The sequence below is a fragment of the Cnephaeus nilssonii genome, assembly GCF_951640355.1.
Source record: "Cnephaeus nilssonii genome assembly, chromosome: 17".
Lineage (NCBI taxonomy): Eukaryota > Metazoa > Chordata > Mammalia > Chiroptera > Vespertilionidae > Cnephaeus > Cnephaeus nilssonii.
In genome coordinates this window covers 1875494-1895213 of record NC_137088.1, presented here as the reverse complement: position 1 = coordinate 1895213, position 19720 = coordinate 1875494, and the positions used below count along the sequence as shown (strand labels likewise).

The following is a 19720-nucleotide window of genomic DNA, read 5'->3' as shown; positions in this document are numbered from 1 at the left end:
AAAGCAGCTGAGGGATGACTCCTAGGAAGACTGGTTCCCTGCCCTGCGCCCAGGGAACTCACCAGGGATGCCGCTGTCCCTCAGGGAAGACCCTAAGATAACTGATGATGTGGGAATAAGGAAATAGGGTTTGTGAGCCACTGGCCTATGGAACACCGGGGCCTCCAAAATTCCTACGCTCCATACAGTCCAGGGGCACAACTGATCCTCGCGGGCGCTCAGAGCAGAAGTCAGGGCACTGGCCCTGCCGCCTGCAGACTTGGGGATCGTCCGTCATGCGGGGTTAGGACCCGTGTCCATCTTTCTGGGACGACTCTACAGCCGAGGGCTGGGAGGGTGGGGATCCTTCGGGTCTGTGGGAACTGTGGGCTTCCAGCGCGCGGGCCAACACTGCCGGGGGCGCAGCGGGCCCGCTCTCCATCGACTCTCCCGCTGTCCAGAGGAGGCTGCCATGACAGGCCAGGGCCGAGGAGCCCGAGCCCGGCGCATCAGCGCTGATTTGCCCCGACAGCAGCCCGGCGGCGGCGTGGCTGCTCCCGCTCCCGGTCCCGCGCTGCACTCGGCGGTACCATTACCTTCCCGGGAGCCGCCGCCGCGCTCCCGCGGGCAGGTTCCGGCCCGCGCTCCGCCCCCAGGATTCTATTTGTCCGCAGGGCCGTTAAACCCCGCCCCCGATGGTTCGTCCAATCCGGACTCAGCCTTTAGGCTCCGCCTCCACGTTCCGCGTAGCCACTTCCGGCCCTACCCCGGAAGTCGCGCCGTGGAGCCAAATTTGAAGGGAGCTGAGACGCGGGGGCGCGGCCGAGGCCTGCCGCGGTTTCCCTGGCCACCCGGGCCCCTGGAGTCCGGCGACCATGCCCATCCGTGCGCTCTGCACCATCTGCTCCGACTTCTTCGACCACTCGCGCGACGTGGCCGCCATCCACTGCGGCCACACCTTCCACCTGCAGTGGTGAGTGGCTGCTGTTCGGGGGCTGGACGCTTCCTGCCGTCCTCATCCCCAGCGGGAGTGTGGGATGTCGGGCCTGCGGCTGCCAGCCCCCCGCAGCCCGGACGGGGGGTGAGGGGGGCACTCGCGGCGCCCCACGGGAGGTCCCCGAGCTGGGCCGAGGCGGGTCAGGGCGGGCTGGGTCCGCAGGAGGTGACAGCTGAGCGGGGTCCGGGGCCACAGAGCCCGCTCAGTGAAGAGAGAGCAGGGACTTGCATGGCGGGCTCGGCTGGCGAAGAGATGCGACGTCCAAACTCTTAGCCCGGGCGGGGGTGAGCTCTCCCCAAACTGACGAGCCCTCCGGGTTCTTGGCGGTAGAAACCCGGTAGGCCTCTGGCTGCCCGGCTTGTTGTGGTTTGCTGGACGGTTTGGGATGTCTGTCCAGAGGCCGCTCTCTGGTCAGACACCCCAATGTATTCGCCGGCGCCAGCAAAACCCCAAAATGCAGTTAACAACCAAGGGCGAAGCGGTGCGGCCCGAGGGAGGACAGCCGGTGGGGAGAGAGCCCCGCAGCTGTGGGCAGGCTGGTGCAGGGCCCCGGCTGCTTTATCTTTTGGGGTAAAATATACAGAGCAGAATTCGCCATCGGAACCACTTCTTGCCCCCCCCCCTTTTTTTTTAAATTACTACATGCCTTTTTTTTATTGTAATAAAAGTATATAACAAAATTTACCATTTAACCATTTTTGGACTGTTACAAAGTTTATTTAACAACAACAACAAATTCAATATGGAAAAGTGCATGACCCAACTTTAAAATAGACCCTTGGAGAGGGGACGTGCTGAAGCCATGGTTTCTACTCTTCCCAAGGCCCCTTTTGCCTCTGTTTTAATCTTGTTCTGTCGCCCACCAGTGGCCATGACCTATCCATGCACCATCTGCCACCAGATTCCTGAAGGGATCAGATTCTGGCAGTGTTCCCTGGACATGTCTGCCACCATCTGATTGCAGGACCTTTTGTCCATCATTTTTCTAACTTGGGAGGGTGAGCTTCGCCCGTGGTGTTTACCTGGTGAGCTGAAAGACGCCATTCGTTTTAACCATTTTTAAGTGTACACGTCAGTGGCATGAAGTACATTAGTAATTCTGTGTAACCATCACCACTGCCTATTTCTAGAACTTTCCCATCATTCCAGACAAAAAACAACAATCCACTACCCATTAAACAATAATGCTCCATCCCCCCTCCCCAAACCCTCTGGAAGGCTCCATTTTCCCTCTGTCTCCTGGAGTTTCCTAGTCTAGGCGCCTCATAGAAGTAGAATCATCCAGTATTTGTTCTTCCGAGTCTGGATTCTTTCACTAAGCATCATATTTTCAAGGGTCATCCATATTATAGTATGTATCAGGATTTCATTCCTTTTTACGACTGAACTAGAGGCTCAGCGCACAAAATCACGCGCGGGTAGCTCGCTGCTGCTTGCCGCTAGCCACTGCTCATGGGGCGGGGGAGGGGGAGGGACCGAGAGGTGGTCAATGCACCTCATGGCGACTGGTCGGACGGTCGTTACACTTATGGTCCCTGGCCTTTTATGATATAGGATAGGGTACTATTCAGTTGTATGGAAATACCACATTTTGCTAATCCTTCATCTGTTAATGGACCTTGTTTTGTTTCTGTGTTTTGGCTGCTATGAGCTGTGCTACTATAAATGTTGGTAAACACGTATCTGTTCGAGTCCTTGCTCTCATTTCTTTTTGGTCTACCCAGAGGTGGAACTGCTGGGTTATATGGTGATTCTGTATTTAATTTTTTGAGAAATTGCCTTACTGTTTTCCACAGTGACTGCACAAGGGTTCAGATTTCTCCACGTCCTTGCCGACACTGGTTATCTTCTGGTTTGGTTTTGCTCTTACAATAGCCATCCTAATGGGTGTCTTCTTTTTTTAATGTGTGTTTACAGCCATCAGGATCCCTCTTAGCACTGCTTTTGCTGTATTTCATAAGTTTTGATAGGTTGTGTTTTCATTTATTTTAAAGGATTTTCTAATTTCCCTTGTAATTACATCTTTACCCATTGGTTATTTAAGAATGTGTTGTTTCATTTCCTCGTAATTGTGAATTTTCTATTTCTGTTGCTGATTTTTAGTTTCATTGCATCGTGGTAAAAAAAAAATGCTTTCTGTGATTTAGATATTTTAAAACTTATTAAGACTTGTTTTGTGGCCCAACATATGGTCTATCCTGGAGAGTTCCGTGCGCACTTGAGAAAAACGTGTATTCAGCTGTTACTAGGTGGAGTATATGCCTGTTAGAGCTGGTTATTTTATTGTTCAAGTTCTCCCTTTCTTCGTTGATCATCTGTCTGATTGTTCTATCCATTATTGAAAGTGAGGGGTACTGACATCTTCAATTTTTTGTTCTAGAACGAATTCTCCCTTCAATTCTGTCCAAGTTTCTTTCACATATTTTTTGGGCTCTGTGTTTAGGTGCACACGTGTTTATAATTGTTATTTCTTCTTGGATTGAACCTGTTATCAATATATAAAGTCCTTTTTTGTCTCTTGTAACCTTTTTTTTTTTACTTAAAGTCTATTTTGTCTGACAATTAGGTAGACACCTCAGCTCTCTTGTTGTTATAATTTTTTATTTATCCTGGTTGGGATTCATTACATTCTTTCATTTGTGGAATGATTTCTTTAATTAGCTTTGGGAAATTAAAGCGATCGTCTCTGCATGTATTGCCTCTATGGAGGGAGAGAGGGAGGGAGGGACATGGATGCGAGAGAGAAATATTGATCAGTTGCCTCCCATACACACCCTGCCTGGGAATTGAACCCGTAGCCTTTTTTTTTTTTTGCTGCAAAAAGCTTTATTGTTTCATTTGGTCCAATGCAGGGGAGAGGGCTCCAGGGTGGTTAAAAGAATGGCTAGTAGATTCGGGAAGAGGCTCAGGTAAAAGCCAGAGACACCGGGGGTTGCGGGGGGCGGGGGGTGGTTAAAGGTTTCTGGGCTCCAAAGGCTCCTAGTCGTGCTTGAGGGTGAGCCTTTCGAAGAGATACTCGCCCAGCCCAGCCTGGGGGCCGGCCAGCCTGCGGATGTTAGTCAGGGGTCACCCCTCTTCTTGATCAGCTTCACCTCCTCATCCAGGAAGTGGTTCTCCAGGAAGTCGCAGACATGAGGGTCTGCACGGATAGAAACCAGGGCATGCAGATCCAAAAGGGCCTGGTTCAGGCTCTTCTCCAAGGCCAGGGCGGCCTCCATGGCATCCTGAGTTTTGGCCCAGTCATCCTGGGAAGGTTTCTGCACGTCCTGGAAGAGAATGCGGCCGCCCCGCTTGTTTTGCAACTTTAAGAAATGCTCCGCGCCCTTGTGCTTCTTCTCCGCCAACTCGCGGAAGAGGAGGCCCACACCCTCCAGAGCCACGTCGTCGCGGTCGAAATAGTAGCCCAGAGAGAGGAGGTGTGGAGCCGCAGAGGCAGGCTGGCCAGGCGGTTGGCCGCAGCCTCCACCTGGTGGAATAATTCTGGTGGATTTGGGAGCTCAGGGTTGTTCGGCAATAGGGAGTTAAGGAAGATAAAAACCCGGTGTGTTGGCCGGTCTCGGAGGTGGTTCTGAAGGTGGTGACTGGATGAGACGCAGGAGAGGGGCCGGAGGCTGGGAGAAGGGGCGTCCCTGGGTCTGTTCCGTCCAAACTGTTGAAGCAAAAGACAGACCCCGGACCGCCGAGCGCGCTGCCCCGAAGCCCTTTTTGGTGTGTGCTGCCACCATCTGAGCCACCTGGCCACGCAGTTCTCTCCCGGGTCGAGGGGGAGCAGGCAGACCCTTTTGTGGACAGGGTGGCTACCTGGCCTGTGTGTCTCCAGCCAAGCCATGGCTCGCCGGTCTGTCTTTCTGCTTCTCGTTCCAGCCTGATCCAGTGGTTCGATACAGCACCAAGTCGGACCTGCCCGCAGTGCCGAATCCAGGTGAGCGGGGAGGGGGGCGTCCCTCAGCTTGAGGCCTCTTCTCCTCGCCAGGAAGCAGGGACGAGGGACGGTCTCTGAGGCTGGTATCGTGGCCCTTTGGGAGCCTCATGGTTTGTGGCTCGGGAGGGCTTATGCCCACGGGTAGCTGGCAGACGCACTCACTGCCTGGATCAGTCTTCACCTGGGTAGGTTTGGGCCCCTTCTCTGCCTTTCCCGATTTTCTCAATGCCCAGTACCTGGAGTTGGGGTGTCCTTTGAGTGGTTACAATATGGGTCCCAGAGACATGACCTCATGGCACCCAGCTCGTGGCACCAGCTCGGGGCACTGCAGGGTTGCAGAGGTCTTCTGACTCCACGGGATGCGGGGTGAAATGTTGGGCCCGAGAGCAGGCCTGGCCCAGGACCCAGCTGTGCAGTCACGTTCTTCCTTGTTCTCCCATCCAGGTTGGCCGAAGATCCATCATCAATAAGCTCTTCTTTGACCTTGCCCAGGAGGAGGAGGGTGTCTTAGATGCAGAATTCTTAAAGGTACCCGGAATTTCTCTCTTCCTACTGAGCCCCACGCTCTCTGCGAGTTCTTTCTGCTCCCACCCAGGGCGAGTACTTAGAGCGTGGGGGGAGCTCTGGAGGGGAGACAGAGGACAGGTGAAGATGAGTCGTTGGAGAAACACACTGTTGAGCTCTCCCTTTGGGGTTTCAGAGCGTTTCCGACCCAGGGTCAGAGTGCCCCTCCCAAGGTCCCCTCGCCTTGCAAAGGATCTACAGCCCTCCTCCCAGCCCACTTTGCTGCTTGGACAGTCAGGGGCAGAAGAGAAAACTTCTAACCCGCAGCCAGGGAGATGTGAGGGCCCTTTGTTCACAACCTGGCTGTGTCTCAGACCTGCCGGGAGCTCAGCACATTCCGGTGCCCGTGTCTTCCCCAGGCAGCAATAGGGGCAGAGCCCTGGAATCCAGGTTTGCACCCACACTGCAGGGGCGGGTGGGTGGGTTCCCTCCGCACTCCTGCCGCTTCCCCAGGTCTAAGGTTCAGCTTTGTGCACAAGAAGCCTCTTGAGGAAGTGGGATTAGAGTTCGCCATGAGCTTGGACTCTGAGGGTTAATTTTCTGGGCATCTGTCAGATCAGGGCTCGTTTGGCCTTGGCTCCAGGGTACCATGATGTCCTTGGAACTCACTGATTCAAGAACGTGGAGCTTTTGTGCTGAAAGCCAGCATGTTCATCGTCATGGTAACTGCTCCCAGTTTTAAGCTGTGTTCTCCCCGTGATGCAGGCAACAAAGGCAGCTTCGTGTCTTTCCGGCTTTCAAAGCCAGATCTGGGAGACAAGGAGGCAGCATCTTGAGTGGCTGGGAACAGGGCTCGGAAGGCGTCCTGCTTGGGTGTGGCAGGAGCCGGGGGACTAGCGGTGGTTTTTCTTCTCAGGCAGCCCAGGCACGTCCTCCTCAACCCACCACTTCCACCTCCAGGTGCTCAGCCCACACCGGCCAGCCCAGTCCAGCCCCCCTGGGGCTTCTCCGCCTGCTGGGGCTGGGCCTTAGTATTGGTCACGTGTGAGATTCTGAGTCTTGTGTTGATCTGGAGGAGGATTTGCCTGGATTCCATCCAGCTGCCACCATGGACCCTTGGCCACGCCCTTTGGTTTTCCTGCTTATGGAGTAGGCACCTCTCTTGCCCACAAGGGTGTTGAATGCTCTGGCCTCCTGAATGGGAGCTGGGCGCAGCGCTGCCCCGGCCTCTCAGCGGATCTGCAGCAGGGGCTCTGGAATGTATACACAGGCTCCGAGAGGCTCGGGCAGGCTCGTTAGAACCTCGCACGTGTGGGGTTTCATCCAGGGGCTCACATTAATCCTGGGGCTGGACGATGGTGCTGCACAGAGCCGGCTGAGAGCGGGGGAGAGAGGTGGACTGTGAAGCAGGCGGGACCCCAGGGCGGAGGGAGGAGTGGTGGCCAGGTCCTTGGCCACGCCCACTTGTGTCCCCACTGAGTGCAGCTGACGCCCGGAGAGGGTCAGGGCCAGCACGGGCCAAGGAAGCAATGGAGCCTGTGCTGCAGGGCTGCCCACACAGGCCCTGCTTCACTTCCCTTCCCCTCTCCTCCTCTTCCCTGTGCTGGGTCTTGTACCTGATATCATTTCGCCCTCTTAGCTGCTGCTTAAGAAGGCAGGGAGCCAGAGCAGGCTTCTCGCCATTGTTGCTGGGCCTGGCCTCGGTACAGAGTCCGTGCCTCTCTAGGCCGACAGGCTCCACGATCCCCCCCGGGGCTCTCACGGCTGATGGGAGGCAGCTGTGAGGCCGGCTGCTGCTCATTGTGCCTGTTGCCTTGCAGAATGAACTGGATAACGTCAGGGCCCAGCTTTCCCAGAAAGGTGAGTCAGCCAGCGGCACGGGGCTGTGGGAAGCCTCTGACTTGGGTGCTGGTGGGAGAGGCCAGGGGCTCTCCCCACTTGTGTGTCCATGCGTCTGGCCAGCTCTGTGACTGGCAGAAAGGAGAGGAGAGGGAGGGGACTGAAACTGCCCCCGGGACCAGGTGCCTCAGCTGGGAGGGGCCCCCTGATGTACCGGAGTGGCTGAGGGAGAGGCTTCGGCCCGGAGCCTGGCAGGAGCCCGCATGGCTTCTGGGACGATGAACTGACTGGGCGCCGCGTGGGCATGGGGCGGTGAGGTCTCTGCTTGAGGGCTCCAGCCGGCTTCCCTACAGCGGCCACCAGCCGCTGGCCTGGGACTGTTCCTCACCTGTCTCTGGGTGGGGTGCTGGTGCCCAGAAGCCCAGGTTCTCACGCTGATAGGTGGACGGGCCTCTCTCCGCCCCCCCCCCCATGCCCCCGTCCTCCTCCCCTGCTCCAGAGAGGGAGAAGCGGGACAGCCAGGGCATCATCGACACCCTGCGGGACACGCTGGAGGAGCGCAACGCCACCGTGGAGTCTCTGCAGCGGGCCCTGGACGAGGCCGACATGCTGTGCTCCACCCTCAAGGTGGGCCCGGGTCCCGTGGGCACCGTGGGGGGGGATGGAGCCCCAGCCCCGGGCTCACCGCTCGAGGCTTGACTTCTGGTTCTGCCTTGGTCAGCAGCTTGGTGTGTGCAGGTGTAAGATGGAGGCGAACCCCCTCTTCCCCAGGCCTCCATACTGTACCACCGGCCCACAGGAAAGGCCGTGTTGGCCACACTTATGAGTGTTGTGCTCGGGAGCCTGAGGAGCTGAGGCCTCCCCAGCACTTCACGGAGGGGCTGCTTAGCCAGGGCCTTGGTGAGGCGGGGCCGTGCTCCCAGAGCGGCGTGTACTCACTGACGAGCCGCCTGAAACGCCCATGCGCACTCTAGCCCTCGGCGGCGGCTCTCCGGAGCCAGATCAAACGGCGCCCAGCGAGGCGCGAGGCCTTTGAAGCTGGCTGTGCTGCGCCGGCGGCGGATCAGAGCCTGCAGGGCCAGCGCTCCAGACCCGGTGAATTTTGTATCAGCCGGTCGGCGAGCTCTTGCTCTCCCAGGGGCAGGAGGTGATTGATCTGAACCCTCTGTTGACATGCTGGCCTTGCAGCGAGGAGCAGTCCTTGCGGGTGCCATTGGAGTGGGAAGGAGGCGTCCTTGTGGACAGACCGAGCCCCCGGGTATTCAGTGTCTGTTCCTGCTGGTGGCTGGTCTGGGTCACGTGGCCTGGCCAGGGGGAGGGAAGCAGCAGAGCCGCTCCTGGCTGCAGAGCAGGCGTTCCCAGAGGTGGAGGGTCTCGGGCTGAGGGCAGCTGGCCGGCCGCCCCTGGCTCCGCGCTGCTGTCCTGGCCGCTGCCCATGGGTCTAGATGGTGGACAGCGAGGCCCGGGCTGTGCAATACGCACCATAACGCCCAGCACAGGCGTTTGGCGGCCACGAGGGGCCTGTGGGTGCTGCCGGGGCTGCACCTCTGTGACACAGCTCCGGAGGGAGCGCGGGGCGGGGAGGAGCGGCGGCGAGGGCCTCAGCAGAAAAGCACGAGCTCCAGTGCGCCCAGCAGCCTCGCCTCCTGGCCAGGGGTGTAGGGGACACATGGTTTTCAGCATTTTCAAACGCCGGCAGTTCCGGGGTAGCGTTTCCCCAGTGCCTTTAGCCGTGGTCCCTGGATGCTCCAGGCGACAGGTCTGTTGGGGTGTGTTTGCTCCTCAGAAGCAGATGAAGTTCTTGGAGCAGCAGCAGGACGAGACCAAACAAGCCCGGGAGGAGGCCCGCCGGCTCAGGAGCAAGATGCAGACCATGGAGCGGTGCGCGGGCTGCCCTCCTTGCCCATGCCCCGGGGGGCACAGCTCACAGGACTGCGTAGGGGTCGGGTCACCGCTGTGGCTCTAACCTCCAGAGGCGGGGGGGGGCGGGAGGGGGGGCCGGCTGGGTGTGGGCACAGGTCTCTGCTCAGCCTCTCTGGGCTCCCCCACTTCCCCTGGGGGCCCTTCCACATTCCTCCCTGGCCTGTGGCCAGATGGCCTGGCAGGCCTGTGCTCTACGAGCCTCTCTGGGGATCCCGGGCCTGGAGCACCTCTGGCGGCACCCCTTCCTCCCCAGCAGCACCCCCGAGGCTGTGCTCAGCTCCGCTGTGGGCCTTTCTCTGGGCAGACCCGCTGCTAAAGCATCCTAGCAGCCCAGGCTGTCACCATAGCAACAGCAGCAAAGGGAGGCAGAGCTGTCTCCAAATTCTCAGTGCCGGGGGCTGGTGTTTTTCAGGATTGAGCTCCTACTCAAGAGCCAGCGGCCTGAGGTGGAGGAGATGATCCGCGACATGGGCGTGGGCCAGGCAGCGGTGGAGCAGCTGGCCGTGTACTGCGTGTCCCTCAAGAAGTGTGTACTCTGTCCCTCTGCCCAGCCCCGGCGCTAGCCATGGCACCCAGCCATGCCTGCCCATCTGCTGCCCCTCCCTTACCAGGCAGAGCAGGTGGACTTAGGGGCCAGCTCGGGGGTGCCTGCCGCCTCCGTTCGCTCTGAGCCCACCTCACCATGAGGCCAGAGCCAGTTTCTTAGCCTCTGACCCTCCGCTCACTGATGGAGACAGTAAGAACCGGCCTCGGGCTGTTGAGAGAAGTGAGTGGTTATAGGCGTTATTTCCAAGGAGGTTGGCCCGCCGCTGAGTGGAGCCCCTTCATGGTCTCTGCCGCCTGGGTCCCAGCAGCACTGTTACTGCCCTGCCTGGCTCACAGCAGAAACTGCTCAGATCCGCCAGCGCTGTGGGGAGGAGGTGGGGAAGGGCTGCGTGGCTGACAGGCACAGAGGACCCCAGAGGCCTCCTGTGGGGGCCAGTTGGTGCAGGGGCCTCCTGAGTGAGGGCCGGAGGGAGCAGGCTGGCCGCTGTCCTGGCATTGGCGGGTAGGACCCTCCCCAGCGCCACCCCTGAGCTCAGGTGTCAGAGTAGGAGTGCGGGCTGGGCTGGGCTTTGTGTTTGGTTGGTGCTCAGTCCGACCAGCCGGTGTCCCGTTCTGACGTCCCTTTCCCTGGCCCCCGTGCAGGGAGTATGAGAATCTGAAAGAGGCTCGGAAGGCCTCCGGGGAGCTGGCCGACAAGCTCAAGAAGGACTTGTTTTCCTCCAGAAGCAAGGTACCTGTGGGGAGCTGAGGGGGAGGGAGAGGGGCCTTCTTGCTTTCACGCTCAGGCCCGGGGCCTGCGGGTACGGCTGACCCAGGGCTGTCGCCTGACTCGGAGACCAGCCACTGGTCCTCACGGGGGTTGGCTCAGGCTGTGTGGCTTGTCCATTTAGGGCGGCGGGTCACGCAGGTGCTCTGCTGGCGTGCAGCCTTATGCCCCCCTGCTCCCCCCGGCTCCTGCCCTCAGCTGGCGGGAGGGCACAGGTCCCAAATGTGCCGCCTTTGGAGGTCCGCACCAGGCCCGGAGCAGAGGCTCTTGGAACCCGATGCGGTCAGCACAGCCACTTGACTCCTGAGCCTGGTGCATCCACGGCCGCAGGACGTAGGGGCAGCCCAGAAGGGCCTCGCTGGACCACGGCCCAGCCCATAGAGCTAGGGTCTCCCCGGGGGCCCCCACACTCCTGGGCCCCGGTCTACCCTGAGCAGCCTGGGCCGCCGCAGGTGGGGCAGAGCACGTGGCCGCCCTTGGCTCACCCCCTCCACTTGCCGGCAGTTGCAGGTGGTCTACTCTGAGCTGGACCAGGCCAAGCTGGAGCTGAGGTCGGCCCAGAAGGATTTGCAGGGCGCCGACAAGGAAATCGCGGTGAGGGGCGCCCCTGGCGGAGCGGGAGTGAGGGTGGTCTGTGTGCCCTCCGAGAGCAGAGCTGGGCTGGCTCTGCCCGGGAGCCTCCGCAGTCGGTGGAGCTGGTTCTGGGCTCCCTCGCCCTCCTGCATCCGGGTGGGTCAGGATGGACACCTTGACCCTGGTCTGGAGCCTGGTGGACGGCACAGGGGTCTTCCCTCAAAGTCTCCTTTGCACCTACAGCCCAAGGTCACCAGAGAAGGAGCTTTGCCAGGGAGGCGTCTGGCGGGGGGTCCTGGCCTCTGGGGCCTGGGGACGGGGCTCAGGCCCTGCGCTGCTCCAGGGCCTGATTTCGCTGTCACTCTCGTCCTTGGCGTCTGTCTGGGCTTGAGGCCTCAGCCTTCGTTCACACGTCCTCTTCCTCCCCAAGAGCCTGAGGAAGAAGCTGAAGATGCTGCAGGAGACCCTGAGCCTGCCGCCGGGGGACAGCGAGACGGTGAACCGCCTGGTGTTGGAGAGGTGTGTGAGCTCGGGGTGCAGGCCGCGCTGGAAGAGCTCCCTGGTCAGGGCCTCGGTCCTGGCTCTGGCGGTGGCTCCCGTGTGGGGGTGAAGGCTGTGCCTCCTGCCTGGGAGACGGCCAAGGTTTCGCTGCGAAGCAGCTCTGAGGCAGGTTCTGGGCTCGGACAAGCAGAAGTCCGGGCAGCCCAGACGGGACCTCGGATGGCAGGGAAGGGCAGGGGCACTGGGGGTCCCCCCGCCACCCCCCGGCTCCCGAGTCTGGAGCAAACGGAAACATTCACTCAAAGAACTCCCTCTGGTCCCTGGAGTGTGTGCATGGACGCTGCCAGCAGAGGGAGCCAAGAGGCCAAGGAGGCCAAGGATGCGTGGCCATGGTCCCTCCTGAGTGTCACACAGCCCGCGGGGCGGGCGTCCTCGGGCTGTCTCCCCCTCGCTGCCCGGCTGAGGGCCCGGACAGCACACACAAGCTAGTGGCCCCGTCTTTTCCCTGAGCCACTTGGCGTGTCCTGGGGAAGATCTCATGCTCCCTCTCCCCACGTCCAGCCAGGTGCTGGAGCCTCCCGCCCCTTCCCCAGCCACCACCTCCCGTGTGGCGTGGGGCCCGCCCTCTCCCTCTTCCTGTCAGCCCAGCGGTAGCAGCCCCGGGGCATCGTGCCTCTCCTTCCTCACCAAACACCTCGCAGGGCCCTTGGCCCTGGGCCTGCAGCCCTCGCGGGACGGCCGTGGGCTGCGGTGGGTCTTCAGGCTGCAGCCAAGTCATACTGTTGAGGACCATTCCTTGCCCCCCTGCTTCTGTGCCTTCCTGTGTGTCGGCTCTTCTCCCCTTGGCTCAGCGGCCTGCAGAGCCCCCCAGTCTCCCCAGCAGCGACAAGCTCACCCTCCTCTGCTGTCCCGGGCCACGCGCTGCCAGAATTGGGGGTCTGTGGGTACTGATGGTGGTGCCCACTCAGTTGCAGCAGGGCTATCCTTCGCTCCTGTCATTTCAGGGTGGCCTCCGGAGGTAACTCTCACCCCCAACTACAGAGGGGTGATTGGCAGACCTCTCTCAGGGGCCCCTGCCCTCCAGGCTGAAGGGGTTGGGAGGCCTTTGCTTAGGGAAGGCCCACAGGCACCATGAGCTCATGGGGAGACACTGACCGTCCCCCTGCACAGGCGGTGGCCTGCCCAGGGCCTTGGCTCCGTTTTGGAAAGTTGGGCTTTGAGCGTCTTGCTCCACCTCCTGAGGCCTCTGGCACGAGGCCCCGTCGGCACACAGGCCTGGCTAAATGTTCCCCAGGCTTGGCGTCCCCGGGACGGCCCAGGCAGTGCCTCCGCCAGCACGGGGGGGGGGGGGGGGGGGGGCTGGAAGGAAGGAGAGGCCTCGGCAGGAGGGGGCAGTTCGAGCTTCTTAAGAGAGGGGTTTGCCGGGGACGGTGTGAGGGCACAAGAGCTGTCCGCCTGAGCCAGGGCAGTGTGGGGAGTGAGCCGGGCACTGGGCACCTCTGCATCTTGAGTTCCCTCTGCGGGGCCAGGAGGTGCAAGGGAAGAAGACTGGCTTAACTTGAGCCAAAGCTGGGCACGCGGCCTGGGCACCACTGGGCAGGGTCTGGGGATGGCAGCAGGAAGCCCTGCCGGGAGACCCGAGGAGAGAAAAGGCCGCCCCCAGCCGGACCCTGCCTGCCTCTGCCTCTGCCTCGTGGGTGCCCCTCTTCTGACTTGGACTCGCCGGTGGGTAAAGAGCGGCAGGACAGCAGACACCGTGAAAAGGTGGCACGAGTGGCTCTGGCTGTGCCTTGCGCTGTGGCTCCCAGAGAGGAGCTGGCTTAGGTGGGTTCACCCAGCCTCGATTGCACTTGCAGGCAAGGAAGGGGGAGCTTCCGCGGCCTGGCCGGGGTGGGGGTGGGGGGGAGGAAGTGCTTGTTCAGGTCCCCTCCCCCCCCATCCCTGCGCAGTTCCTTTCCTCTGCCCCGCACCCCCTGGGCTCCTGGCCCGTCTCACCCTCACATCACAGCCCTGCCCCTGAGCAGAGGGAGGAGGCCTTCGGGTACCCTGGGTGGTTCCTGCCACTCCCCAGAGTCCTCCTCCACCCCAGGAGCTGGGAGCCCCACCAGGCCCGGGGGCAGGAAGATCCCATTGGCTGCAGTCTGCTAATTGAACACCTCCCCATCCGAAAGTGAAAACGGTCGTTGAGGATTTGGAAAACATGGGCTTATCGCAGAGGTCGTCACGGCTGCCCGGCGGGGTCCTGCCCCGCAGTCTGTGTGTGGCCTGGGGTGGGAGACCCAAGTCATGTGTACACACTGTACATATAGTTGTTTTCCAAAATTAGTGTAAAACAGGTGTGCCGTACGGTGCCCATTGAACATTAACTCCCCAATTCCGCCTCTCCCCGGCCACGGCAGCAGCCCCCTCCTTTCCGTCTCTGATGGAGACTTCTGACACCTCAGTTCAGTGACTCCGCGGTGTTTGTCCGTGACGGGCTTAGTTCAGTAACACCGTGTCCGCAGGGCCCACCATGCTGCAGCACTGCCGTTCCTATTGTGTGTCCGCCACATTGTGCTTTTCTGTTCGCGGTGGGTGGGCACCTGGCTGCTTCCATTTCTGGCCGTTGTGAACGGCCCTGCTGCGAACATGGCTGTACCAATTCCTCTCCCCGCTCCTGCTCCCCGCTCTTTGGATCGCTTCCCAGGATCGCTCCCCGCTCTTTGGATCGCTTCTTTGGCTGGGGCCCGTGGAATTCTAGCTTTAGTTTTCTGTGGCACTGCCTTTCTTCTCCCACAGAGGTTGTGCCATTTACACGCCAGCAGCAGTGCACACACGGTCCATCTTCCCACATCTTACCGACATTGTTCCTTTGGTTCTTCTGGTTTGGTTTGTTTGGATAGTAGCATCCTAAGGGGTGGGAGGTGGCATCTCGTGGTGCTTTTGATTTGTCTTCCCTAATGATGCGTGGTGTTGAGCATCTTTTCATGGGCTTATTGGCCATTTGTAAATTTTTTTAGGAGAAATATCTGTTCCAGACCTTTGCCCATTTTTGAATCAGATTGTTTGTTTTCTCCTTGTTGAGCTCTAGTTCTCCATAGAGTTTAATCCCTTATCAGAGATATGATCTGCAAATGTTTTCTCACTCCCTGCATCGCCCTTCTACTCTGTGATAATATGTTTTGATGCACAATTTTTTAAATTCTCGTGAAGTCTGATTTGTCTGGTTTTGTGTTGCTTTTGAAATGTAACATATGCACATTGTCCCATGTTATTAAGTTAACTGTCTGGAATCCCTCCCTTAATGTCTGTTATATTCAAGCTAGGAGCGTGCCAGCCCCCGAGGGAGTCATCCTCACGGTTTCTAAGGTGCCGTCTGCCACAGCAGCGCCGAGGGGCAGCGATCTGGCCGCGTTGCTGCTCCTCGCGCTGGTTCTGAGAAACGAGGCCGCTTGGTCAAACGGCAGCAGCCCTCGTGCGTTTGGGTTGCGTGGGTTTCGCTTGCTTCCTTCCTGTCGCCCAGCCTGTTGCTGGCCCGTGACTGGAGGACTGAGCTGAGTGGGTTTTCCTGTGGCGATGAGGCTTGCAGGTGGCGCTGAGCGGGGCGGGCTGCAGGCCCCTGGAGCGGAACCATCTCCGGAGCCCTCGGGGCCGCTGTCCTGGGCGCCACTGAGCTGGGTCCCCTCTGTCTGTGCCTGTAGCCCGGCCCCTGTAGAGATGCTGAGCCTGAAGCTTCGCCGGCCAGCCTTCAGTGATGACATTGACCTCAATGCCACCTTTGACGTGGACACCCCCCCGGCCCGGCCCCCCGGCCTTCAGCACGGCCATGCCAAGAAGCTCTGCCCGGAGAAGGCACAGTGAGTGGTAGTCCCTGGCCCTGCCCACCGCCGGGCGGGGGGCTAAGGTCCCTGCGGGCCGGCCTGGCAGCTCCGAGGGGCTGCGGGGCAGTGCCGGCCCCTGGGCTGGATGGCGTTGGTCCCAGCACCTCCCTCCTCCCTGAGCACTGACTGCACAGCCTTCGTCTTGCTTGTCCAGTTCATCGTCACCATCGCCCTTTAAGCAAGGGGACGGGGAGTGGGGGGTGGGAGAGGATGCAGAGGTCCCGTGGGAACAGGATGGGCTGATGGTGTGGGGGTGCTCCCACTGTGTGGAATGCCTGCCCCCCGGGGTCCTGAGCAGGAACTCTGCACCTCCTCTTCCTTCGGGCACCTCTCAGACTCATGCCTGAGGCAGGGCCATCTCAAACCGTGGAGTCCCGGCCCCCACCCCTACCTAGGGGGCAGCTGGAGCGGCAGGTGGGGGAAGCTGTGCAGAGCGGGGGCACGGGGGGACCTGCACCAGGGATGCAGAGGCACTGGCAGCGGGAGGCTGTCTCCCTGGCCACGCAGGCCACGTGCAGTTTACCATGGAGACGAGAACTGTTCCCGTCAGGCATGGAAGTCTCTGCTGCCCAGGGCAGGGAGGCCAAGGGCTGTTTTTGGTTATTCTCAACCACAGGTCACCACCCTCCCCTCGCCGGGAGACCAGGCAGGGTGTGCAGCTGGTAGGGCCCCAGGAACTGGATGGAGACATTGAACCCAGCTCTGGCCAGTGCAGGGAGGGGGCCGCCCCGCTCTGGGCCGTCTGCTCACTGAGGGTCTCCTGGAGGCGGTGGCCCCCCTCGGGCAGACAGGGCGAGGCCTGAGCTCCCTGGTGGGCCTGCCTGTGTCAGGGCTTTCCCTCCTGTGGGTGGGCATCGGCTGGGCGCTCCTGCCCACACTGAGCCCTGGGACATGGAGCGGTGCCTGGGGCTTGGGGAGCAGTGGGGTTAGCTTAGCCCTGAGTGGGAGCCACCAGATGGGCACATGGTCCGACCTTCCCTGCCTCCGCCACTCTGGCCGCTGTGACTGTCCAGCTGGCCACAGGTCTGCCCGTGGCGTAGGGGTCACTGAGGTGCTTGTCCAGCACCCAGCACGCCCCGCCATGTGGTGGCTCTGCAGGAGGCGTGTCCTGAGCCGACCACCTGTCTGTCTGCTCACCTGCCTCTTGCCTTCGTGTCCCACAGCGCTCCCACTCAGGACGGTCCCAGGAAGCTGCCCAAAGGCCCCACGCAGGTAAGGCTCCAGAAGCTGTCGGTCCCCATGCAGCCGAGTCCCTCAGTCCCGGCCAGGACTGCGGCCCTGCGGGGCCCCCTGAAACCTGCCCATTGTCCTTTCTGCTCCCTGGAGAGGCACGGGGGGGTCCTAGTCCTCCATCCCCGCCCACCCGCCTGTGCTGCCACCCGCTCCAGCCTGGCCCTGGGTCTCCGGCAGGAGCCCCGGCTCTCGCTGGGCGGCCAGCACTGTGTGGGTGAGCCAGACGAGGAGCTGGCCGGCGCCTTCCCGCTCTTCATCCGGAACGCCGTCCTGGGCCAGAAGCAACCCAAGAGAGCCAGGGTGGAGCCCCGCCGCAGCACGGACGCAGTGAGTGCCTCCCACGGGGGCCAGGCCAGCCCGCAGCCCACAGCCTGCCGCTCAGCTCTCCCTTTCCCTTCAGGTCAGAACCGGCTTCGATGGCCTCGGAGGCCGGACCAAGTTCATCCAGCCTGTATCCTTTTCTGTGGCCTTGGCTGAGCTGAGCTCCAGAGCCCACACCCTCCCTCCCGGGTCCCCCAATCCCAGCCTGCCAGGGGCTGCTGCCTGGGGTGCAGAGCCACACCTCGCTGAGTGTAACGGGTGGCCCACCCCAAGTCTCAGCCTCTCCTGCCTGCATTCCAGTCCCCCCTTCAGCCTTTGCCTTGACATCTCCTTCAGACCGACACAACTCTGATCCGCCCCCTGCCGGTGAAGCCCAAGCCCAAGGCCAAGGCAAAGGCCAAGGCTAAGCAGAAGGTGGGGGCCAGGACAGCGCTCCCTCCCTCCCAGGCCAAGCTGGACACCTTCCTGTGGTAGCGAGAACAGTGGGGCCGACCAACGGCCAGATTGTCTGTCGCCTCCAACTTACAGCTGAGGACTGGCTCAGCCGGGGGTGGGCATGGCCCTCTCCCAGGACCAGTCTCCGGGCAATGGCGACAAGAAGCTGGGGCTCGGGCTGGGGTGAGGCCCAGGGGATGTGCTTTCCCAGCGCGCAGCCGGCCCCACCCCCCATTCTGGGCCTAGGGGCCGGGGGAGCTGTGGTCAGCTCACCGTTCCTGCCAGGGGCTTGCTCCGTGTTGCAGGCCCCCATGTATGGCCACGACCAGCTGCTGGGCTGCTTCTGAGCCTCCAGACCAGGGCCATTTACTGACTGTGGACAAGTGCTCGAGGCTGCGCAGGCAGCTTCGCCTGCCCAAGCTTCTGCCTGCCTGGCGTCCTGCTAGGCATGGCCTGGCCAAGCAGCGGGGGGACGAGGGGTGGTGGTGGGCAGAGGATGGGCAAGATTTCTATGTTGAGAATAAAAAAGAATATTTTCTTCCTGTGTCTGGGAATAGACTTTTGTACTTTGGGGAACTTTTTAAAAAATATATTTTATTGATTTCAGAGAGGAAGGGAGAGGGAGAGAGAGATAGAAACATCAATGATGAGAGAGAAGCATTGATCGGCTGCCTCCTGCATGCCCCCCTACTGGGGATCGAGCCCGCAACCAGGGCATGTGCCCTGACTGGGAATCGAATCCGCAACCGTTAGGTGCATGGGACGACACTCAACCAGCTGAGCCTCACCGGCCAGGCAGAACTGACATCTCGACAGCATTGTGTCTACCTACCCATGTACCTGGGATGGATCTCCATTTATGTAGAACTTTTAAAATTTCTTTCATCAGTGTTAATGTTTTTCTCACATAGACCTTGTACATACTTTGTTAGATTTATACTTAAATATTTCTCTTTCCCCCTCCTTTTTCTCGGGACTAATAAAGGACAATGTTTTTAATTTCAGTTGCTCACTGCTGATATATGAGGAGCAGTGCACTTTTGTGGCTCTGGTGATAGTGCATCTTCGTTTGTTATTGTACTTCTCGGCTCCAAAGCTCGCCAGCGAGTTTCTGTGAAGTCTCTTCCTGCGAGTGGTCACCCTCTCCCGTTTACTCATGTGCTTTGCCATGTCTTATTGCGGCCGGGATATTCTGAGTAATGTGCTATGGTAACTCTGGAAATGGAATTCTCCCACCCCCCAGGACTGCTAGATGTTGCTTCTTGAGGGCTGAAGCTGTCCACTTGTGACTTTTTCAAACTGTTTTTGCAAAACATATGTTCCTTGTGTTGGTCACTGGAGTTTGTGCTCCACTCTCCGCTGTCAGCTACGACCTACCAAGACTTTCTGGCCACAGAGGGAGGCGCGGGCCCTGCACTGGCTCTTCCCATCCGACAGGTGCTGTCGTGTCTGGGCTGTGCCCAGGCTGGAGTCTGTGGGCAAAGCTGCAGTGATTCGTTCCTGCTGGAGTCTCTGTGCCCTACGAGGTGCATGCCTCAGGGTCTGAGTCTAGGTAAGCGTCCTGCTTTAGAAAGTCATGCCAAACAGTTTTCCAGCCCGGCCGGTGTGGCTCAGTGGTTGAGCATTGACCTATGAACCGGGAAGTCCTGGTTCAATTCCCGGTCAGAGCACATGCCCAGGTTGTGGGCTTAATCTCTGGTCGGGGCACAGATACAAGAATCAATCAATGAATGCATAAATAGATGGAACAACAAATCGATGTTTCTGTCTCTCTCAAATTAATAACTTATTTTTTTATTTTTATTTTTTTAAATATATTTTATTGATTTTTTACAGAGAGGAAGAGAGATGGATAGAGAGTTAGAAACATCGATGAGAGAGAAACATCGATCAGCTGCCTCTTGCACACCCCCCACTGGGGATGTGCCCGCAACCAAGGTACATGACCGGAATCGAACCTGGGACCCTTCAGTCCGCAGGCCGACGCTCTATCCACTGAGCCAAACCGGTTTCGGCAATAACTTATTTTTTTAAATGTTTATTGAATGAAAACATGCACACACACACAAGATCATCCACCACTTTACACCCACTAGGATGGGTGTACTTTTTTCGAAATATATTTTTATTGATTTCAGAGAGAGGAAGGGAGAGGAAGAGAGAGATTGAAATATCAATGATGAGAATCATGGATCAGCTGCCTCCTGCATGCCCCCCACTGGGGATTGAGCCCACAACTTGGGCATGTGCCCTTGACTGGAATCAAACCTGGGATCCTTCAGTCTACAGGCAGATGCTCTATCCACTGTGCCAACTGGCTA

The 19720-nt window shown here is 59.6% G+C and overlaps 1 protein-coding gene and 1 pseudogene across 2 annotated transcripts; one reads left to right on the top strand and one right to left on the bottom strand.

The window, feature by feature from the left end:
* Window positions 1-771: 771 nt before the first annotated feature.
* TRAIP (TRAF interacting protein) lies at window positions 772-18352 on the top strand. Its single transcript, XM_079794870.1, has 15 exons — window positions 772-952; window positions 4841-4898; window positions 5343-5426; window positions 7223-7262; window positions 7741-7868; window positions 9028-9122; window positions 9577-9690; window positions 10353-10440; window positions 10981-11070; window positions 11480-11568; window positions 15231-15386; window positions 16574-16622; window positions 16821-16970; window positions 17044-17094; window positions 17301-18352. Exons 1-15 carry the CDS (start codon window positions 855-857, stop codon window positions 17436-17438), a joined length of 1428 nt encoding a protein of 475 aa, XP_079650996.1. The 5' UTR covers window positions 772-854; the 3' UTR covers window positions 17439-18352.
* Window positions 3956-4805, bottom strand: LOC307113386 (ferritin light chain-like; annotated as a pseudogene). The gene is made up of 2 exons: window positions 4778-4805; window positions 3956-4557 (listed from the first exon to the last, which is right to left on the bottom strand). The product of its transcript is annotated as a ferritin light chain-like (transcript).
* Window positions 18353-19720: the final 1368 nt, after the last annotated feature.

Bases quoted from the DNA above. Each gene is read 5' to 3' on its own strand.
- TRAIP (XM_079794870.1), top strand. From the start codon at position 855: ATGCCCATCCGTGCGCTCTGCACCATCTGCTCCGACTTCTTCGACCAC. The intron at 7,263-7,740 runs GTGAGTCAGCCA...CCCCTGCTCCAG, and splicing joins GGCCCAGCTTTCCCAGAAAG to AGAGGGAGAAGCGGGACAGC. The intron at 17,095-17,300 runs GTATCCTTTTCT...CATCTCCTTCAG, and splicing joins GGACCAAGTTCATCCAGCCT to ACCGACACAACTCTGATCCG.